The 19684-nt window shown below is 43.8% G+C and overlaps 1 protein-coding gene across 1 annotated transcript; it reads left to right on the forward strand.

Annotated features, from left to right (window-relative positions):
* Window positions 1–12769: 12769 nt before the first annotated feature.
* On the forward strand, window positions 12770–13657 carry LOC308276672 (olfactory receptor 7E178-like; the record flags this gene model as incomplete). Its single annotated transcript, XM_080715495.1, has 1 exon — window positions 12770–13657. The coding sequence occupies one exon, from the start codon at window positions 12770–12772 to the stop codon at window positions 13655–13657; it is 888 nt and encodes a 295-aa protein (XP_080571621.1).
* Between the last annotated feature and the right edge of the window lie 6027 nt (window positions 13658–19684).

Genomic DNA, 19684 nt, shown 5'->3' on the forward strand with positions numbered 1-19684 from the left:
CCCCAAAAGATTCAATGAGAGAGAGAGAGAGAGAGAGAGAGAGAGAGAGAGAGAGAGAGAGAGAGAGAGAGAGAGGAAGAGAAGAGAAGAGAAGAAAGAGAAGAGAAGAGAAGAGAAGAGAAGAGAAGAGAAGAGAAGAGAAGAGAAGAGAAGAGAAGAGAAAGGGGAGAGGGGAGAGGGGAGAGGGGAGAGGGGAGAGGGGAGAGGGGATAAATAAGGAGAAATACCAGTAGAATGGTGGAAGGGCTTGGGGAGGGAAAAGGAGAAAATTTCTCTATAGCTTCCACAGCTGAGGGGGGGGAAAATCCTTCCAATTTCCTGCGTAGGAATGAAATCAAGACCTCACTTCACCAGGTCTCCTTTTGAGATTTTGTGAACTGAATAGGAACTTGCAGGGGGATGTGGAAAGCCGTAAATACATTCTGATAAGAAGCAAGAGAGGATCTGTGCTGAACAGCACATGACTACTCTCCCCTGCGACTGCTGCCCGTCCTTTCTATTCCGGATGCAGCTGGTGCTCCCCACTCAGACGCTGTGATCTCTAAGAAACCTTAAAAAGCTGGGCAGAGTGGCACACAGCTGTAACCCCAGTGCTTGGAGGCTGAGACAGGAGGATCGCAGATCTGAAATGAGCCTCAGAAGTTTAGTGACAGTCAGCAACAGAGCCAGACACTGCTTCAGATTTTAAAAAGTAGAAAGGTCTGGAGGTTCAGCTCAGAGGTAGAATACCCAAGTTCAATCCCCGGTATAATGAAGGAAAGAGGGAAGGAAGGAGGGAAGGAAGGAAGGAAGAAAGGGAGGGAAGGAGAGAGGGAGGGAAGGAAGGAAGGAAGGAAGGAAGGAAGGAAGGAAGGAAGGAGGAAGGAGAGACATGATAAGCAAGAAACACACTGCAAGCGAGGGTTTCTTTCTCGGGTGACTCTTTTCTACCTAAAATCACAGTAATTTTTTAATTCTCTTTTATTAGAGGAAGGCAATGCAGGTGAAGAGGAACTAGTTACACAGTGCCTGTGCCTGGGCCTCAGGAAGGTGACTGTGCTGGCTCAGAATCTCAGGGTCACTGCTATCCTCTTCCTCGTCTTTACCAGCCACCACCCTAGTGCTCCTTCTGGGGCTCATAATAAACACTTTCAAGGGATTGATTTTCTGCAATTGCGGGTAACGTCTACGGGAAGTAGAATCAGTGTGGTTGGAAAACAAATTTGGGGGGTGTACTAGAAATTGAACCACGGATATTCTATCTCTGAGCTACAGCCCCAGTCCTTTTAAAACTTTTACTTGGAAACAGGGTCTCCATAGATTGATGTGCAAGTCCCACCAAGATGCTGAGGCTAGCCTCGAACCTGTGATTTTCTTGTATCAGCCTCCCAAGTACTGAGGTCACAGGTGTGCACCACCACACCCAGCTGGGAAGCAGATTCTGAACAGGATTTCTGGAATCTGTATCACAACCAGGAACATAAAATTTGCAATGCTCCTAACTGAATCTCTGCATGATGCCCCCTCCCCTCTCACTAGGCACGCTCTTAGGCTTGTCCTCACCATGAGGGAACGATACTTATCAGACCCATTCCCGCAGCCAACTTCTGCGTCTGCTCTTACTGGGCTGCGCTGGCTCTCTGCCGGGTCACAGTCAACCCGGGTGCATCTGACGACCGTCCCATGTCTGCCGCCCAGTGAATGCTCAGGCTCTGTCCTCAGGGCTGATCTGAATACAGTCTCAGGCAGCAGCTTCCTTGGACAGCCAGCCGTGACGACGTACAGACGGATATGGAGCCCATTGTAATGAGTCGTCCAAATGAAGGGCCGGAAGGACGGGATGACTGTTCTCCATTAAATGACCTTGGGGGCTCAAAGCGCAGAGCTCGTAATTAGCCAAATTGGTCCACGCTATCCCAGCCTCTAAGGACTTCCCAGGTTAATGGAGGAAGAAGTCAAGGAGGAAAGGAATGTCTGGAAACTTTTTAATGTTTTTTAGATAGGATTTTATTTTTATTATTTATTCCCATGTGTTTAACAATAAAAACAGCAGGCGTTAAATATAATCTATATAAATATGTAGGAACAGTATGACTTTGCCTATGGAAACAAATGTCAATGTGTTTATTTTTAGGGGTAATATTGGGAATCTCTGTGTTAGTTGGTTTTGGTGGTAAAGTGGTATGAGTACTCTTAGGATGTAAAAGCCCTGTGAGACTCCTGAGCCTTAAGCACAAAGTCAATCTAGAGACATATTGAATTGATATTTTCATTCAAATATATATGGATATATTACATATAACTATATATAAATATATATAGTTATATTTCCAATGTATATAATTCTTTCTTTTGTGTATGGTACTGGGGATGGAACCCAGAGGCCTTCTACCTCTGGGATACACTCCCAGACCTATTTTATATTTTATTTGGAAACAGGGTCTCTTAAATAAAATTTGACCTCAGCTGGCTTCAAACCTGCGCGATCCTCCTGTCTCAGCCTCCCAAGTGCGGGGATTGCAAGCGTGCGCCACCACGCCCTGCCAATGTATATAATTCTAAGGAGAGATTTTGTATAAGCTATGCTATCATCAGGGGATAATATAATCAACTAATTGTTTGATCAATGAATCTAATCAACTTATTGAAGATTTGTGTTTTCCTTGAAGTCCACAGATAATTTTCTATTTAATATCTTTTTTTAATATTTTTATTAGTGCACTGTATTCATACATCATAATGGGATTAAAAAAAAAACTTGTGTAGACATACATGCACACATCTCCCAGTGAGCCCCTACCCAATCCCCACAGCATTCCCTCCCCATCCCCCCTTCCCATGCTTGGCTTAGTGGCTGACATCTAATATTATATCTGCTTAATATTTTGAAAGCACCTGGAAGGGTTAGAGGCAAAGAAGGCTGAGGTTGATCAGAAAACTGTTTAAAATGATTTTATTGATGATGTGTGACCTACATCTTAGTCCTACATCTTAGTGAAGTTCAGAGCCATAAAAAGAGACACACACAATGGGTCTTGTGAGTTTCCCTACATGGAAGGAAGGAAGGAAGGAAGGAAGGAAGGAAGGAAGGAAGGAAGGAAGGAAGAAAGGAAGGAAGGAAGGAAGGATGTGTAAGCTGCAGAAGTGTATTTGAGGCCACTCCAATACACTTCATTGAGGAAGGAAGGAAGGAAGGAAGGAAGGAAGGAAGGAAGGAAGGAAGGAAGGAGAGAAAGATGTGTAAGCAGCAGAAGTGTATTTGAGGTGGGGAAACAACAGAGATCTATGTTGAGTGTTCACGTGCTGACTCCTCTGTGATCTTCCTGTGGGCCGTGGCTGGCCTTCCTCTAGATACCACAAGTGATACCTGCCGCTGCTGTCCCGTAATCTACCAAACCCCAAAGTGAAGAGTCACACGGAGCAGAGGTTCTCTTCCTGGAGTGACAGGCATCAGGCAGCCCAGCTCAAACTCTGCTCTACCTGGAAGCCTGGCCACACCTACAAAAGCAGCACTGCCTCCCTCCTCTCTGTAAAATCATAAAACGCGTCTGTGAGGAAGGAGGAGAAGGATGCTACGGATGGAATTACTCCAAGTACTGTGCGCCTGTGTTTATGCGTTGCTTTGCACCTCACCATGATGTATGATTACAGTGCACCCATTAAAGTATAAAAATTAAAAGTAAGATGTTTTAGTGGATGACGTAAGGAAGACAACCAGGAAGAAATTAAACACACATCACAGAGCTCAGAGCCCGCATTCCGGAAGCCCTGGTGTGGTCCTTGGTATCACTGTGGAGATGCCCTTCTTCTGATCCTTGACAAATCTTTAGGATGGCTAGGAAAACAATTTCGAAAAACTCATTATCTGGGCTCTATGGGAAATATAATTATTAGGCTTTTGGGCGCAAAAAAAAAGTCGAGAGAGACCAGTGTGCCAAGAAGAAAAAGAATCTTAATGTGGTCTCCCCGGGTATAGGAGCTGGACCACTCTTGAAAACCTCCGAGCTCCTCCTCCGATGCTGGAAGGGAAATGCCCTTCCTTTTAAAGTTTACGTCTTGTGGGCGGAGTTATGCGTGGAAACTCCGCCCCTCTCGCGATATCGCCCAGCAGCCTCCTCCTTTTCTAAGGTCCCTTTAATTCTTATTATTGACCCAACCTGTCAATAATAAGAATTAAAGAAAGTAAAAATGATGGAAGCTTCTATGGCCCAAACATAACCAAGGACTTAAAACTTCACCGTTCTCTTCGCTAAATTTTTGCTTCCTATCTGCCTATCCAAAATGTCATATTTGCCTTCATTGCGAGAAAGCAGGCCTTTGGTCGTGGCCTGCCCTTCTCCTTCCACCCTCTGCTCCAGAACTTATGGGTTTCTTGGTGTCTCTGCTGGGTCAGGGGCAAGGAAATGCGGAACAGTGGGCCTGGCACTGGCCACACAACGAATGCTCAGCCTCTGTCCACAGGATTAATATAATAAAGCCATGCCGGATAGGTGTCTTCCTTCTACACACAACCACGGGAAGGGGAACACAGCTACGGAACTCACTTCAGCCATCAAATGGACAGGCTGAAGGCACCACCTTCGTAAACCTTTCGGAGGGCTTAGAAATCAGTTCGGAAGGGACCATTTTCTGCCGTCATGGATGAGCTGTTCATGGGAAGCAGATCAGCATGGAAAGAAACAAAACCGAGGATTTCTAGGACTCCTCCTTCCATCCCACCATGACCAAAACCACCAACCTCACAGTCCTCAGAACAGAACGCCTCCACGTTGTTAATCCCCCATGCAGCTACCCATAAAGAACATCTGCCCAAATGATAGTAAATGAGGCCTCAGACAATCCTCCCTCCATCCTCACCTCTCTCCGCACTTAGCGATTTGCGCTGTGTCTCGGATGGGTCACGGCCACAGAGTTGCAACCAAAGTTTGTCTACTTTCTGCTGCCCAATGGAGGCTCAGATCCCCTTCTCGGGATTGCTATCAATGAAGTTTCCGATGGGAGCGTCTTCACGCAGGAAGAGACACAGATACAGAGCCCACTGGACTTGGAACCATCCAGTTGAAAGGATGGAGGCTCAAACTCATTATTGACTATTATATGGCTGAGACTCGGTGCACAGGGCTCATAATTAGACAAATTGGTCCAGCTTATCACAAACCCTAAAGATTGCCATATATATATATATATATATATATATATATATATATATATATATATATATATATATGGTGGGTGGGTGGGTGGTACTGGGGTTCCTGGAAGCCCTTCTACCTCCGGGCTACACTCCCAGACCTATTTTATACTTTTTTTTATTTTTGGAAACAGGGTCTCTTAAGCCAGCACGGCTGGCTTCGAACCTGTGTGATCCTCCTGTCTCCACCTCCCAAGCGTGGGGATGACAAGCGTGCGCCACCACGCCCGGCTAAGGATTGCCCAACACTAACAGGAGAAAACAAAGAGGAAACTGTCCATTAAAGGATTGGAGCTCTTTCTACACTCAATAGGAATTCATTTATACCATATATGGGGTTTTTTTTTTGTTTTTTTAAACAGATTCTTTTGATTTTGATTTCTATTTTACTATGGTAAAATTGTGTATTTTTTGATATATCCTAATTTTCTACTCTTATGGTAAAATTTACATTTCAAAACAATTTTCCACTGTCACCACTGTGTCAAGTGCACAGCACAGTGGCATTAATTATGGTTTCCCATGAGACACTGCTCACCAGTACCCATCTCTTTCCTAATGTAAAAAATCCACCCACTGCACTCACCCATGACATTGGCCAGCTATTCTACTATGAAGAATGATAAGATATTAAAGCCATTAGGGCACAAAATAACAGAACCAAGGAAGCAAGATACCCAGATCTAGATGCTAAATTTAGGTTTCTTTTCTGCCCTACACATGAACTGGCTGCCTTGAATTGTAAGAGTGGGCTATTCAGAACTGGCTGCGGTGGCACACCTGTAACCCCAGTTCTTGGGAGGCTGAGACAAGAGTCAGAGGTTAGAGGCCAACCTCAGCAACTCAGTGAGGCCCTTAGAAACTTAACAGTACCCTATTTCAAAAATAAAATATAACGACGGGATTAAGGTATAGCTCAGACATAGAATGCTTCTGGGTTCAATCCTTGTACCAAAAACAAACGAAAATAAAAGTAGGCTGTTCTGCTATGAAACCTTTTTGGGGCACTATTAATGTTCCTGCTCCTCGAGCTGGAGATGAAGGTATCCATCACATGGATAACCACTGTGTAAACAATTCAGTGCTCCAAATACTTTCTGGGGAAATGTGATGAGGCTGGACCAAGGTCCACACCAATGTTTTATGTATAAGTTAGCAGACATCTCACAGGTGAGGCCTACCGCAGAATGGAGAAAATAATTTCATATTAAAAGAGAGTTAGCAGCCGGGCGTGGTGGCACACGCTTATAATCCCTGCGCTTGGGAGGCTGAGACAGGAGGATCGCACAGGTTCGAAGCCAGCCTCGGCTACTTAGTGAGGCTCTCGGCAACTTAGTGAGACCCTGTTTCCAAATAAAGTATAAAATAGGTCTGGGAGGATAGCCTGGAGGTAGAAAGCCCCTGGGTCCCACCCCCAGTACCACCAAAAAAAAGAGAGAGAGAGGTATCTCTGAGATAAGGAAAAAACAAATATGGTACCAGCAAAATACTTCAAAATGTTAGTGGATTAGGTATCAGAACATGAAAACTTAGGTAGTTGAGCAGAGTCACAGAAGAAATTAAAATTTTTTACATCCTTAAAGGAGGAAAGTTGTAAGACAATCAAGTTGTGTAGTAAAATAGACGCATGTCTCATAATCTTATCTCCCCAGCCCCTAGAGGACTGTAACATGTAGCTCATCCTTCATGGAGTTTCTATCCAGGGACCTGTTTGTGGTGCTAAGAAACAGGGATGTCAGAAACACCCCAAAGAATCTCCACAGCAAAATGGCCTAATCTCAGGATTCGTGCCAAACAATTAGAATTTAGTTTTCAAAGTTTAACAAAAATAAACGTCTAAACATGTAAATTATGCCCCCTGGGTCAAAATATTCTTGTACACAGTGGACTTCAGTTATAGAGCATGTTTCATAGTAAAATGGTGGCAGCCATAGCTAGAGGAGAGAGGAAAGGAAGTATTTTAAATCATACAAATTTTCAGTTTGTGAGTCAGAAAGTTTTGAAGGATTGATGACATTGGTCATTGCAAAACATCATAAAGGTCATTAATGTCATGGAACTGCATGCATAAAAATGGTGAAGATAATCATTCAGTGCCAATTTTACAACAATAAGTAACGGAAATAAATATAGATGAACCTTTCCAGAGTAAGTCAGGTGCAGAAATACTAATGCAATGTGTTCTGCTTCACATGTGCAGACTAAACACTCACCTCTGGGTCTGTGTCAGGCTCCAGAGTGGAAGCCTGGTGGTTAGACATGATCAGTGAGTGTTTCACTCCTGTATGAAAATATCACCCTGGATCCCAATAATACTTACATTTTCTAATTTATTTTGGCTTTGACATTCAATGGTATTTTAAATTTTATACTTTTATGGGTACAACGTAATTATACGTCATAGTGAAATTCAAGTGATTCAAACAGACATTTACACATCACGTGGTGGTTTATTTCCCTCCATATATTCACCTCCTCCCTCTCTACACACGTTGGTGAGAGTCATAGTGAAACCTTATGGGTGTGATTTTATTTGAATGAACTATCTCCTTCCTCCATCCTCCTTTTTCCTCTGCCACCTCCTTCCCTCAATCCTCTTGCACTAATTTATTGTTCTATCTCCTCATTGACTTAAGTCTTTTTCACTTCCTATTTTTTTTCTCGAACTTCAACATGTGAGAAGACACCTGGGCCTTGACTTAACTTAAAAAGACACGGAAGCGGGCGTGGTGGCGCACGCTTGTAATCCCAGCACTTGGGAGGCTGAGACCAGAGGATCACTGGTCCTGGACAGCCTCAGCTACTTAGCGAGGCCCTTCGCAACTCAGTGAGACTCTATTTCATAAATTTAAAACAGATCTTCTCCCATTCTGTAGGCTTTCTCTTTAGATTCTTGATGGTTTCCTTTGATGAGCAGAAACGTTTTAGTTTGATGCCATCCCACCTGTTAATTCTTGTTTTAATTCCCTGCCCTTTGGAGGTCTTGTTGAGGAAGTTACCGCCTGTGCCCGTATGTTGGAGTGTTGAGCCTACGCCCTCCTCTAATATCTTCACAGTCTCTGGTCTGATTTCCAGGTCTTTGACCCATCTCGAGTTGATTCCTGTGCATGGTGAGAGGTAAGAATTTAGTTCCATCTTTCTACAAATGGATAGCTGGTTCTCCCAGCACCATTTGTGAAAAAAGGCTGTCTTCTCCAGCATATGAGTTTGGCCCCTTTGCCAAGGCTCAATTCACTACAGGTTTGTGGTTTTGTTTCTATATCTTCTATTCTGTTCCATTGGTCTGTGTGCCTGTTATTGTGCCAATACCTTGCTGTTTTAACTACTATTGCTCTGTAGGATAAGTTGAAGTCAGGGATTGTGATGCCTCTTGCATGGTTCTTGTTGCTAAGAATTGCTTTGGCTATTCTGGGTCTTTTCTTTCTCCATATGAAATTCATGACTGATTTTTTCTAAGTCTATGAAGAATGTTGTTGGCATTTTGATAGGAATTGCATTGAATCTGTGGATCACTTTTGGCAGAATGGCCCTTTTGATGATATTTATTCTGCCTACCCATGAGCAAACGAGATCTTTCCACCTTCCAAGATCTTCAGTTTCTTTCTTTAATGTTTTATAGTTTTCATTGTAGAAGCCTTTTACGTCTTTGGTTAAGTTTATTCCTAGGTATTTTATTGTTTTTTAGATTGTTGTGAATGAAATTGTTTATTTCTGTCTAAGTGATACTAGAGGGACTCCAGATAATGGAGGGGAAACCACAACAAAGCCATAAAGTAGGGGTAGGGAAGGAAGAAGGCCGAGGTTAATTAATGGAAAAGCTACATTCGAATATGTGTATATATGTGAATAACCTGGAAACTCATATTGGGAGAAAGGAAAAAGGGGAAGCATGGAGGGGGAGAAGGGCACCAAGTACTGTGTGAATGTATTGCCATTGTCAACATAATCCACATTATGATGTGAGACAATAGTGAACTAATAAAAAATTAAAAAGACTAAAAATATAGGCCTGGGGTATAGCTCAGAGGTACAGTGCCCCTGGGTTCCATCCCCAATATCTCAAAAAAAATAAAAAATAAAGAAGGAATAAAAATAGGGCTGGAGGGGAGAATGGGGCAGAAACTGGGTAAGGGCTATTTGGATGATATGTGCATGTATAACTCCACCATCATGTACTCCATAAAGATGTATGACTACAATGAACAAATTAAAATTTTTTAAAAAATAGGGCTGGGGGTGTAGATCAGAGATGCAATGCCCCTGGGTTCCATCCCCAGTACGCAAAAAAAAAAAAAAAAAAAAAAAAGACACAGAAGTGCCTGTTACACCCAAACTTCCTGTGGAAGAGAGTTAATGGAAAAGACCATAAACTGTAGGGGACGTTCATTTTCTCTTCTTCATCTTCTTCTGAAGAAATTAGAAAGTCCTTGGAGATGTGGAGAACGTGGACCAATTTAGCTAATTATGAGCTCTGAGCATTGAGCTTCCAAGGTCATAGAGTAGATAATAATTCGCCCGTACCTGCAGCCCTTCAGAGCTGATGGTTCCAGCCCAGCAGGCTCCATACCTGTGCCTCCTTCTCCATGGTTGTGTGTTCCTGGAAGCTCCTTCTGCAAGTATTTCTATCTACCCCGAAGAGTGAGCCTAAACTGTGATGCTCAGGGCCCCTGCTTGAGAGCTGTTTTAGATCTGCAGGCTGTGGCCATGGTTCAACACAGAGGCAACTTAACACAGTAAGTGGTAAAAGAGATGCTGGATGGGGCAACGCCCATCAGAAGTTGTTTTTATTTTTCCATCATTGGGACAAATATGACCGTTTAGACAGCCCACACAGGAGAATGCAAGTGTGCTAAGAGGGCTGTGAAATCTGCCCACCCTGCTTCTACCTCCAGTAGATACTTCACCCGTGTTAGCAGAAAATGGTCCCTTGAACATTTTCCTAAGCAATCTAAATGGATGGAGAAGGTGATGGTATGGTGGGGGAAAGAAATTAACAGAGCATTGTGAAGCATTACTAAGGGGGTCCTCAGTGCCAGGCTTTGAGCTTTGTGATGTAAGCCGCTTGTGTTATTTCATCTAGGTATTATGTGGGCCTGCATAATTACTGCTTTAGAGAAAATTTAAAAGTACATTATATTTATACAATTTGCCACATTGGTTAGGTACCTATGAGTACAGCTATGTCTGAATTGAGCTATCTGGCTATGGTCACCAGACATCTCTTAAGGAGAATCCTAGCAGTATTTAGCAGGTCGTCCCCTGGAAAACTGAACCAGCTATTTTACTTTCAGAAAAGGAAGAAGGAGCATTTTATGTTACAGGCATTGTGGTTTTAGGTGTAATAGAATGAAGCTGTGTTTGGATTTTGCTGGCTGTGTAAATACAGACACCAGACATCTTGCTGGGAGAATCCTGGAGCCCTTCCTCGTGACAGCCTGACCAAGAGGCTATCACTTTTTTTTTTTTTTTTTTTTTTTGGTGGTATTGGGGATAGAACCCTTCTACCCCTGGGCTACACTCCCAGACCTATTTTATATTTTTATTTTGAAACAGGGTCTCACTAATTTGCCACATTCTGCCCCCAAACCTGTGATTATCCTGACTCTGTCTCCCAAACCCTGGGATTACAAGCACAAGCCCTGTCCCTGGGCTAAAGGGGAAAGATAGTTCTTGTCCTCTGTTCTTTCTTATGAACTGAAATCAAATACTGGTATATGAATATGTCACTATAAATAGCTCTATTGTGAACAGCCACAAAACCCCAATAAAAATAATTAAATAAGAAAAAATAAGACTAATCATCAAAAGTGGACTGTATTTTACTGATATCATGGACTGGATATGTCTGACGTTATCAGTCTTCTAACACAACACTGTTGAGTGTTGCTAAAGTAAACGTCCACCAACAGATGAATGGATTACAAAACTCTGGGATGTGTACACAATGGAATTTTACTCAGCCATGAAGAAGAACAAAATTATGTCATTTACAGGGAAATGGATGGAACTAGAGGACATTATGCTAAGTGAGATTAGTCAGTCACAAAAAGTAAAAAATTGAGTGCTCTCCCTAATATGTGGAAGCCAGGGAGGAAAAGAGTCATAGGAAGAGCTCTAGATGAGGAAGGAGAAACCATAGATGAGCACATAAGGTGACCTAACTGAGGGTGATGGGAGGGAGAAGAGGAAATTTTCCTAATGTCCATAAAGTACATTCACAAACATACCAAAGTCAATCACTAAAGCCAAACAAGAAGGAGGGAGGGGGAGGAAATCGGATGGGAACTGGGGAAGGGCTACACGAGTGACTTGTGCATGTATGCCTCCGCCATCTTGTACTCCAGTAAGATGTATGATTACAATGCACCAATAAAAAATAATAATAATAATTTAGGTGTGCACAATGGAATTCTACTCAGCCATAAAAAAGAACAAATGTATGTCTTCTTCAGGAAAATAAATGGAACTGAAGATTGTTATGTTAAGTGAGATTAGCAATCACAGAAATTGAAGGGTTATATGTTTTCTCTCATATGCAGAAGCTAGGGAGGAATCCAGATACAAGAGGGACTTTAGATAATAAAAGAGAAAATTCAGTGGAGTCAGGGAGGTGGTCTAGGATAGGAGTTGGGAGGGGAGGGTCAATGAAGGAATCGCTTCCACTGACATTATATAAACATGTGAGAACACCAAAGTCAATCGCAAAGGGACGGGGGGAGTGGGAAGGGAGCTGGGGAAAGGGCGGCCAAGTGCTGTTTGCATGTATGTCACTATCACCGTGAACTACATTATGATGTGAGACTATAAAGAAACAGTAAAAAGTATTTTTAAAAGCTGGCCATGGTGGTGCACACTTGTAATCCTAGTACTTGGGAGGCTGAGACAGGAAGATCCCAGGTTCACGACCAGCCTCAGCTACTTAGTGAGGCCATCTGCAACTTAGTGAGACCCTGTTTAAAAATAGAGAATAAAACATAGGGCTGGGGATATAGCTCAGAGATAGAATCCTCCTGAGTTCAATCCTGACTTCCGCAAAAAAAGTATAAAAAATACCATTCATGGTCAAGGTTGTGAATGGATAGAGATTGTCCCTCCAAAAATAAGTCATGCTGGGCGTGGAGGCTCAGGCTTGTAATCCCAGCATTCGGGAGGCTGAGACGGGAGGATAGCAGTTAGAGTCCAGCCTCGGCTACTTAGTGAGGCCCTTTGCAAGTCAGTGAGACCCTGACTCAAAATAAAGAATAAAAAATAGGGCTGGAGGTATGACTCGCGGATAGAATGCCTCTGGGTTCCATCCCCAGTACTGCAAAAATAAATAAGTCAAAAGTAAACACTTTTAAAATAAAGTAATTGTCTGTAAAAAGAAAATAATACAGAAAACAACAAAGCAAGAAATCTAAGACTGGGTTTGTTATGACCGAGAAACATTGCTGAAAGTGTATTGATCTCAAGTATGAATACTTGTAAATATGTAAATTCAAAATATATAGTGTATTTGATGCCTGTTTACGTCTTTATTTCAACCCTTTTTTCTTTTTCAAAAGGTGTCCAAGCAATACAGACGTGCCGAATCTAGCAGGTGTCTCAGGATTCCTTCTCATGGTCCTCTCAGAGGACCCAGAGCTGCAGCCCGTCCTCTTTGGGCTCTTCCTGACCATGTACCTGGTCACCGTCCTGGGGAACCTGCTCATCGTCCTGGCCATCGGCTCCGACCCCCGCCTCCACACCCCCATGTACTTCTTCCTCTGCAACCTGTCCTTGGCGGACGTCTGTTTCATCTCCACCACTGTCCCAAACGTGATTGTGGACATCCAGACTCGCAGCAGAGCCATCTCCTACGTGGGCTGCCTGACACAGATGTCTCTTTTTATCATTTTTGGATGCATGGATGACCTGCTTCTGACGGTGATGGCCTACGACCGGTTCGTGGCCATCTGTCACCCCCTGCACTACACGGTCATCATGAATCCTCGCCTCTGCGCCTTCTTGGTGCTCCTGTCTTTTCTAGTTAGCCTTATGGACTGTCAACTGCACAACTTGATTACCTTACGATTTCCCTATTTCAAGGGTGTGGAAATTGCTAATTTCTTCTGTGACCCTTCTCAGATTCTGAATCTTGCCTGCTCTGACACCTTTACCAGTAACATAGTCATGTATTTTGTTACTGCCATCTCTGGTTTTCTTCCCATCTCAGGGATCCTTTTCTCTTATTATAAAATCGTCTCCTCCATTCTGAGAATCCCCTCCTCGGGTGGGAAGTACAAAGCCTTCTCCACCTGCGGGGCTCACCTGGCAGTCGTTTGCTTGTTTTATGGAACCGGCTTTGGCGTGTACCTTGGCTCAGCCGTCTCACATTCCCCCAGGAAGGGTGCGGTGGCCTCCGTGATGTACACCGTGGTCACCCCCATGCTGAACCCCTTCATCTACAGCCTGAGGAACAGGGACATTAAAAGCGCCCTGCGGAGGCTCCACCACAGGACAGGATAACCTCAGGACCTGTTGTAGCTAATTGGAGTGCATGAGATGAAATGCAATGAAGCCTAAACCCAGTCTTGTCCATCCGCCCTCACCGGTCACACTGAGTTTTAGTTAATGGCTGGACGTCTGATCATGCTTCACAGTAGAACTGTGATCCCGTGTCGAGGAAGGAGGTCCGGGTGTCTCAGTAGTGGGAGCTAAGTCTCTCTTTGGGAAGATAAGAAAATTCCTGGAGGTGGAGGTGGTGATAGTTCCAAAACCCTTTCACTGAGATCAGTGCCACGGAGCGGGTGTCCTGACAATGGTCAAAGCTGTAACCGTTGTGAAGTTTAGATTCTACAACAGAAATAAAAAGAGAAACTATTAAAAGAAAATAAAAGACTTTGATTCCTTTGGAAAGATGCCCAGGAGTGGTACATGGGTCATATGGTGGTCCCATTCCCAGTCTGCTGAGGAACCCCCATACTGATCTCCATAGCAACTGGACTAATTTTAAATCCCACCAACAACGTATAAGGGTTCCTATTTCCCCACGTACTTATAGCAGCACAGTTTACAAGAGTCAAACTATGGAGCCAGCCTAGAGGACCGTCCACAGATGAATGGGGAATGAAATATGAAACTGCACACACACACACACACACACACACACACACACACACACACTGGAATTTGACTCAGCCATAGAGAAGAGCAAAATTATGTCATTTGCAGGAAATGAACGGAACCGGAAAATACGATGATAAGTGATATTAGCCAGTCTCAGAAAGTGAAGGGTCGTCTGCTGTGTCTCATCTGTCAAAGCGAGAGAGAAACCCAGAAACCAAGGGACTTGAGACAAATGAGAGGAGGGGCTAATGGAATCAGGAAGGGGCTCTGAGGGCAGTGGGGAGCTGGAAGGGGAGACCTGCTGAGGAAAACAGTTCAAACCACCCTCTATGCCGACGCGAGGCTGCCGATATCAAGTTCAGTGTCATGAACGGAGCTGGGTGTGGTGGTGCACCCCGCAATCCCAGTTCTTGGGAGGCTGAGACACAAGGATAGAAGGTTCAATGACAGTCTCAGCACTGTAGCCAGACTCTAGCAACCCAGTGAGACCCTGTTTCCAAACAAAAGATAAAGAGAGCTGGGGGTGTAGCTCAGGGGTAGAACGCCCTGGGTTCAATGTCTCACTCCTCTAACTTATATTTGTATGTTATGAATATGGAGGAGGAGGAAGTGTGGAAGTATTCAGAGGGAAAGCACCAGGTGCTGTGTGCATGTATCTTCCTTCCTTCCTTCCTTCCTTCCTTCCTTTCTCTTTATTTCTTTCTTTTTGCAGGTCTGGGGATGGAACCCAGAGGCATTTGACCTCCGAGCTACACCTCAGCCCTATTTTTTTATTCTATATTTTGAAACAGGGTCTCACTGAGTTGCAGAGGGCCTCAGTAAGTAGCTGAGGCTGTCTGTGAACCATGATCCTCCTGTCTCAGCCTCCCGAATGCTGGGATGACAAGCGTGCCCACCACGCCCGGCTGCATGTATGTTTCATTCACACTAAACCTCAATATGGTGTATGGTTACAATGCACCAATGAAAGTATACTAAAACAGAATAGGAAAAACTGAAAGTATCTGGTGAAGTGGTGCATGCTCGAAATTCCAGGACTGGAGAGGCTAAGACAGGAGGGTTTCAGGTTCGAGCCCAGACTCAGCAACTTAGGGAGGCCCTCAGCAACTTAGAGACTCTGTTTCAAAATTAAAAAATAAAATAAAATCAGGCTGGGGGTAGAGCTCAGAGGTAGAATGTCCCTGGGTTCAATCCCCAGTAATACACACACACACACACACACACACACACACACACACACACACACCAGCAGCAACAACTAAAAGTAATATCTGTATCTATACACATCTATCTATCATCTATCTAATTCTCCTATCTAAAGCAATAATGACTATGGAAATCTATAAAAAGGAAAGGCGTGAACAATGCATAGGACATGTGAACTTCGCTGTCAGTAGAGGAGAACCAAAAAGAAAAAAAAAGTTGGCGCTCATTTCTCACACGCCTCCCTCCACAATTAACCCAGGAAGTCCTCAGAGGCTGCGGCACCTGCTCCATCTGGCTAATGGTGGTTTCTGAGCCTCGAGCCTCCCAGGCCCTCAACAGCCAGCGATTGGCCCGCGCCTGCAGCCTCCTGTTTGAAGGCTCCGGTCCAGAGTCTCCTCTGTCTCCGGCAGCAGGACGCGCCCCTCTGAGTCCGCACAGACGTCAGTCCTGGGGATTCGGGGCAGATCAGGGGCCCTGGCTGAGGAGTCTTGTTGGAGACACACACCTGCGTCATGAGCGACCAGAGACACAGAGCGACTCAGTGAGTGCTGTGGGAGGGGGTGAGGGAGGACGCTTATTATTAGTGGTGTGGGGATGGAACCCAGGTGCCTTCTACCTCTGAGAGACACTCCCAGCCCTATTTTATTTTATTTTATTTTAGGTGGTACTGGGGGTGGAACTCAGGGGCCTTTCTACCTCCAGACTACACTCCCAGACCTATTTTATACTTTATTTGGAAACAGGGTCTCACTAAGTTGCTGAGAGCCTCACTAAGTAGCTGAGGCTGGCTTCGAACCTGCGCGATCCTCCTATCTTGGGCTCCCAAGCGTGGGTATTACAAGCATGCACCACCACGCCCGGCGCTTATTTGTTTTTATTTTGAAGCAGGGTCTCACTAACTTGCTGAGGGCCTTGTTGAGTTGCTGAGGCTAACCTTGAACCTGGGATGCTCCTGTCTCAGCCTTGCAAGTACTGGGATTACATTTATGTGCCACCATACCTGGTTTATAAAAAAAAAAAATTATCTGACTGAACACTTATATCCATATAAGAGGGAAATAGAAAACCCCAAAAAGATAGAACCCTGGAAGAAAACTTGCTTTTAAGAGTGTGTTCTGATTCTTAATTATCCATCAGCTTCATTAACCTTATGCCTAATCTAATTAATTATGTAGTTAGCAGTTAGCTTATATGATGTGTTCATATCTATTGTTCATATATATGTGTATATGAGGAATACGTATATATACATATATATGTATACATGTTTTTCTCACAAAAATTCGAATCATAGTATAATGTATTAACTACTTCTTTTACTTATTTGAAATGAACTTTATTTCTGATAGAAGAATTTTTCTCATGCTGATTTTTATTCTCAAGAGTTGTCTCTATGTTCTTATGATCAGAGACTTTTTCCTATTCCTTTATTATTTTTATAAAAATTAAATTGAATTATGAAACTTCCATACAATGCAAAGAACAACGATTAAAAAGCAGTGTAGAAAAAATGGCGACTGAGGGACACAGCACCTCTCAGTAGCTGAAGTAAATAAAGTTTAAATACTGAGAAAGCAGTGTCTAAATCAACAAAACAAATACATACCAGGAACCAAAACACATCCTGTACCTCGGCGGAACCCTGAACTTGAACAAGAAGAACAAAGATCGGACACGGGACCTGCTGCAGATACAATCTGACCGCGGACCAGAACGCTGAACCGCGGGCTGCTTTGGCAGCTGTCCAAGGAGCTGCCTGCCCGATATTTCCACGGCAAGATAATCCGGGAATAAAAACGGACTTAGGACCGCATCCTAAGCAGCGAGCAGCACCCTCCAGAACTCTGTCTGCCCACCAGCGACCGGATCACATCGGCACAGAGACTCACACGGATTCCTGCACCAAGACAGGTACCTGAGGGCGCCCTAGTAACTGGGGTCCTAGCGTGTGCGGAGTCGCAGTCTCAAACCCCCACCACGGGCTCAAGCCTCAGAGCACTCTCCTCGCGCTTCCTGCCTGTCCCCTACTAGTAATCAGCGCCTGTACACTGCCCTCCTAAATTGGAGCCTGCTTCTGTGGCTAACCCCTGCCACCTTGCCAGAGCCTACCCTCCAGGCTGCAAAAGCACTGGGAGACCCGGAAATCTCCTTGGGGCACCCCCAGCCTCTACGTCCCGCGGGACGCAGAGACCATTGCTGGACACCGCACACTGGAACCTTGAGCACCTACCCTGCACCCCTGGCCCACCGCGGGGTATTCCCAACCTCCTGGTAGCCAGATGCTTAGTTCTAAGTGAGAACACAGCTCAATACACCTTGGAAGAACATACCAGCAGCAATAGACAGCTGCACCCACTCTCACTAGGGTCCAGTATTAACAGGGCATCCAGCCTGCACTCTTGGAATAGGCAGAGCTCTGGCAGTAAGTGTGGCCACCCAGGAACCAGCATTCATTTGCCCAGGGCACATCTTGGGACCACACCTGGCTAGCCCAGCTGGAATTTCCAGAGACACAAGAAAATCCATCGGGCCACAAAATCTGCTCAGGACCTCAGGGGGAAGTGCCAATTACACTTTAGTCACTCTCCACCCCTGCTGTAGGGAAGCACAGGCTGGAGGCGAGGGTGGTGAGTGCAGATGTGCTGACCACAGGTTAGAATTTCGCAGAATCTGTGAACTGTACAGAATCAAATAACAGTGAAACCAGACACCCGGACACATAAACCTAAAGCAGCTAAAGGAGAAAAAGGTGTCCAAACACCCAGAGTGACTTAAGAAGATAAAAATAGAGTACAAAGAAAACTAAGAGACATTGGACGGTATCCTGAAAGCTACCAAGCAATCAGATACACACATATTATATGGACCTGACCCCATATGCGTAAATAAGTAGGACTGTTTGTTTTACTTTTAATGTGGATGTTATGTTTTCTTTTGCTTTTAAAGTGCTTTTGTTTTAGTATGGTTATTGCTGTTTTCTTTTTTTTTCTTTTTCTTTCTTCTTTTAATCCAAACTTCTCTTACTTTAACTTGTTGTTTTATATATATATACATTGGATAGTTTGCCTTATTTCTTTATTTCACACGGCTGCTAGTTCCTTTTATTTTATTCCTCTTCCTTTTTCCTCTTTCTTCCCTTTTCCTTCCTTTTCTTTCATTCTCCTCCTTTGATTGGTTTACCTTCCTTTTTCTTGGATTACATAATAGTCTTGGTATCTTGAGCGGATTCTTTTTTTTTTTTTTTTTTTTTTTTTATGTCTGCCTGCTCCTACCAGCATCCCTATTTACAAACCTTCCCACACTAACCTACATACATTTCTCCCCCAAAACTTTTCCCCATAATATACCTCATGGTTTAAAACTCAAAGTATTTTTTATATCCATAACTACTCTACTAACAACAAGAGTCCTAGTAGTTAACTCTCTCTCATTCATAGCAAGTTATTACTTTATCATACTTAAAGTCCTTCTCAACCTAACATATCCTCCACCTAATCTGACTCCTTTACCCATCACCCCAGCTCCTCCCACATCACCCACTTCCAACACTGGAAAGGCTCTGCTGACTGGCCGACACTCCTAAACTCCTAATATTAAGATTTGACTAAACACATTACTCACGAACGATGGGTAGAAATCAGAAAAACAGGACAGAGAACACTATAAATATGAGAACCAGGAGTTATGAAGAGACAGCAGAAATCACGAATACTGACCTACTAGAAATGCAAGAAGGGGAGTTCAGAATCTTGTTGTTCAATATGATGAAAGGTTTTAAAACAAGTATAGAGGAGGTTAAAGGTGAAATAGAAACACTAAAAAAGAATCAGAAAGAGGTCTGGAATGAAATGAAAGAGGCAATAAGTGAAATGAAGACAGCAATAGAAAGAAACTCTGGAAGATTAGATGAAATGGAAAACAGAATATCAATATTAGAAGACAGTACATCCCAAACCGAAAACACAGTCAGCGATATACAGAAATCTTTACAGCAACAAAACCTAAACATCCAGCAATTATGGGATAATATGAAGCGCCCTAATTTACGGATAATAGGCATTGAGGAAGGGATAGAGGTACAGACCAAGGGCATATGTAATATCTTCAAGGAAATAATCTCAGAGAATTTTCCAAATATGGAAAGAGACTTGAATCTTCAAGTACAGGAGGCATACAGAACTCCACTGAGACAGGACCAAAGAAAAACCACTCCACGCCACA

The sequence above is a fragment of the Muscardinus avellanarius genome, assembly GCF_963383645.1.
Source record: "Muscardinus avellanarius genome assembly, chromosome: 18".
Taxonomy (NCBI): domain Eukaryota; kingdom Metazoa; phylum Chordata; class Mammalia; order Rodentia; family Gliridae; genus Muscardinus; species Muscardinus avellanarius.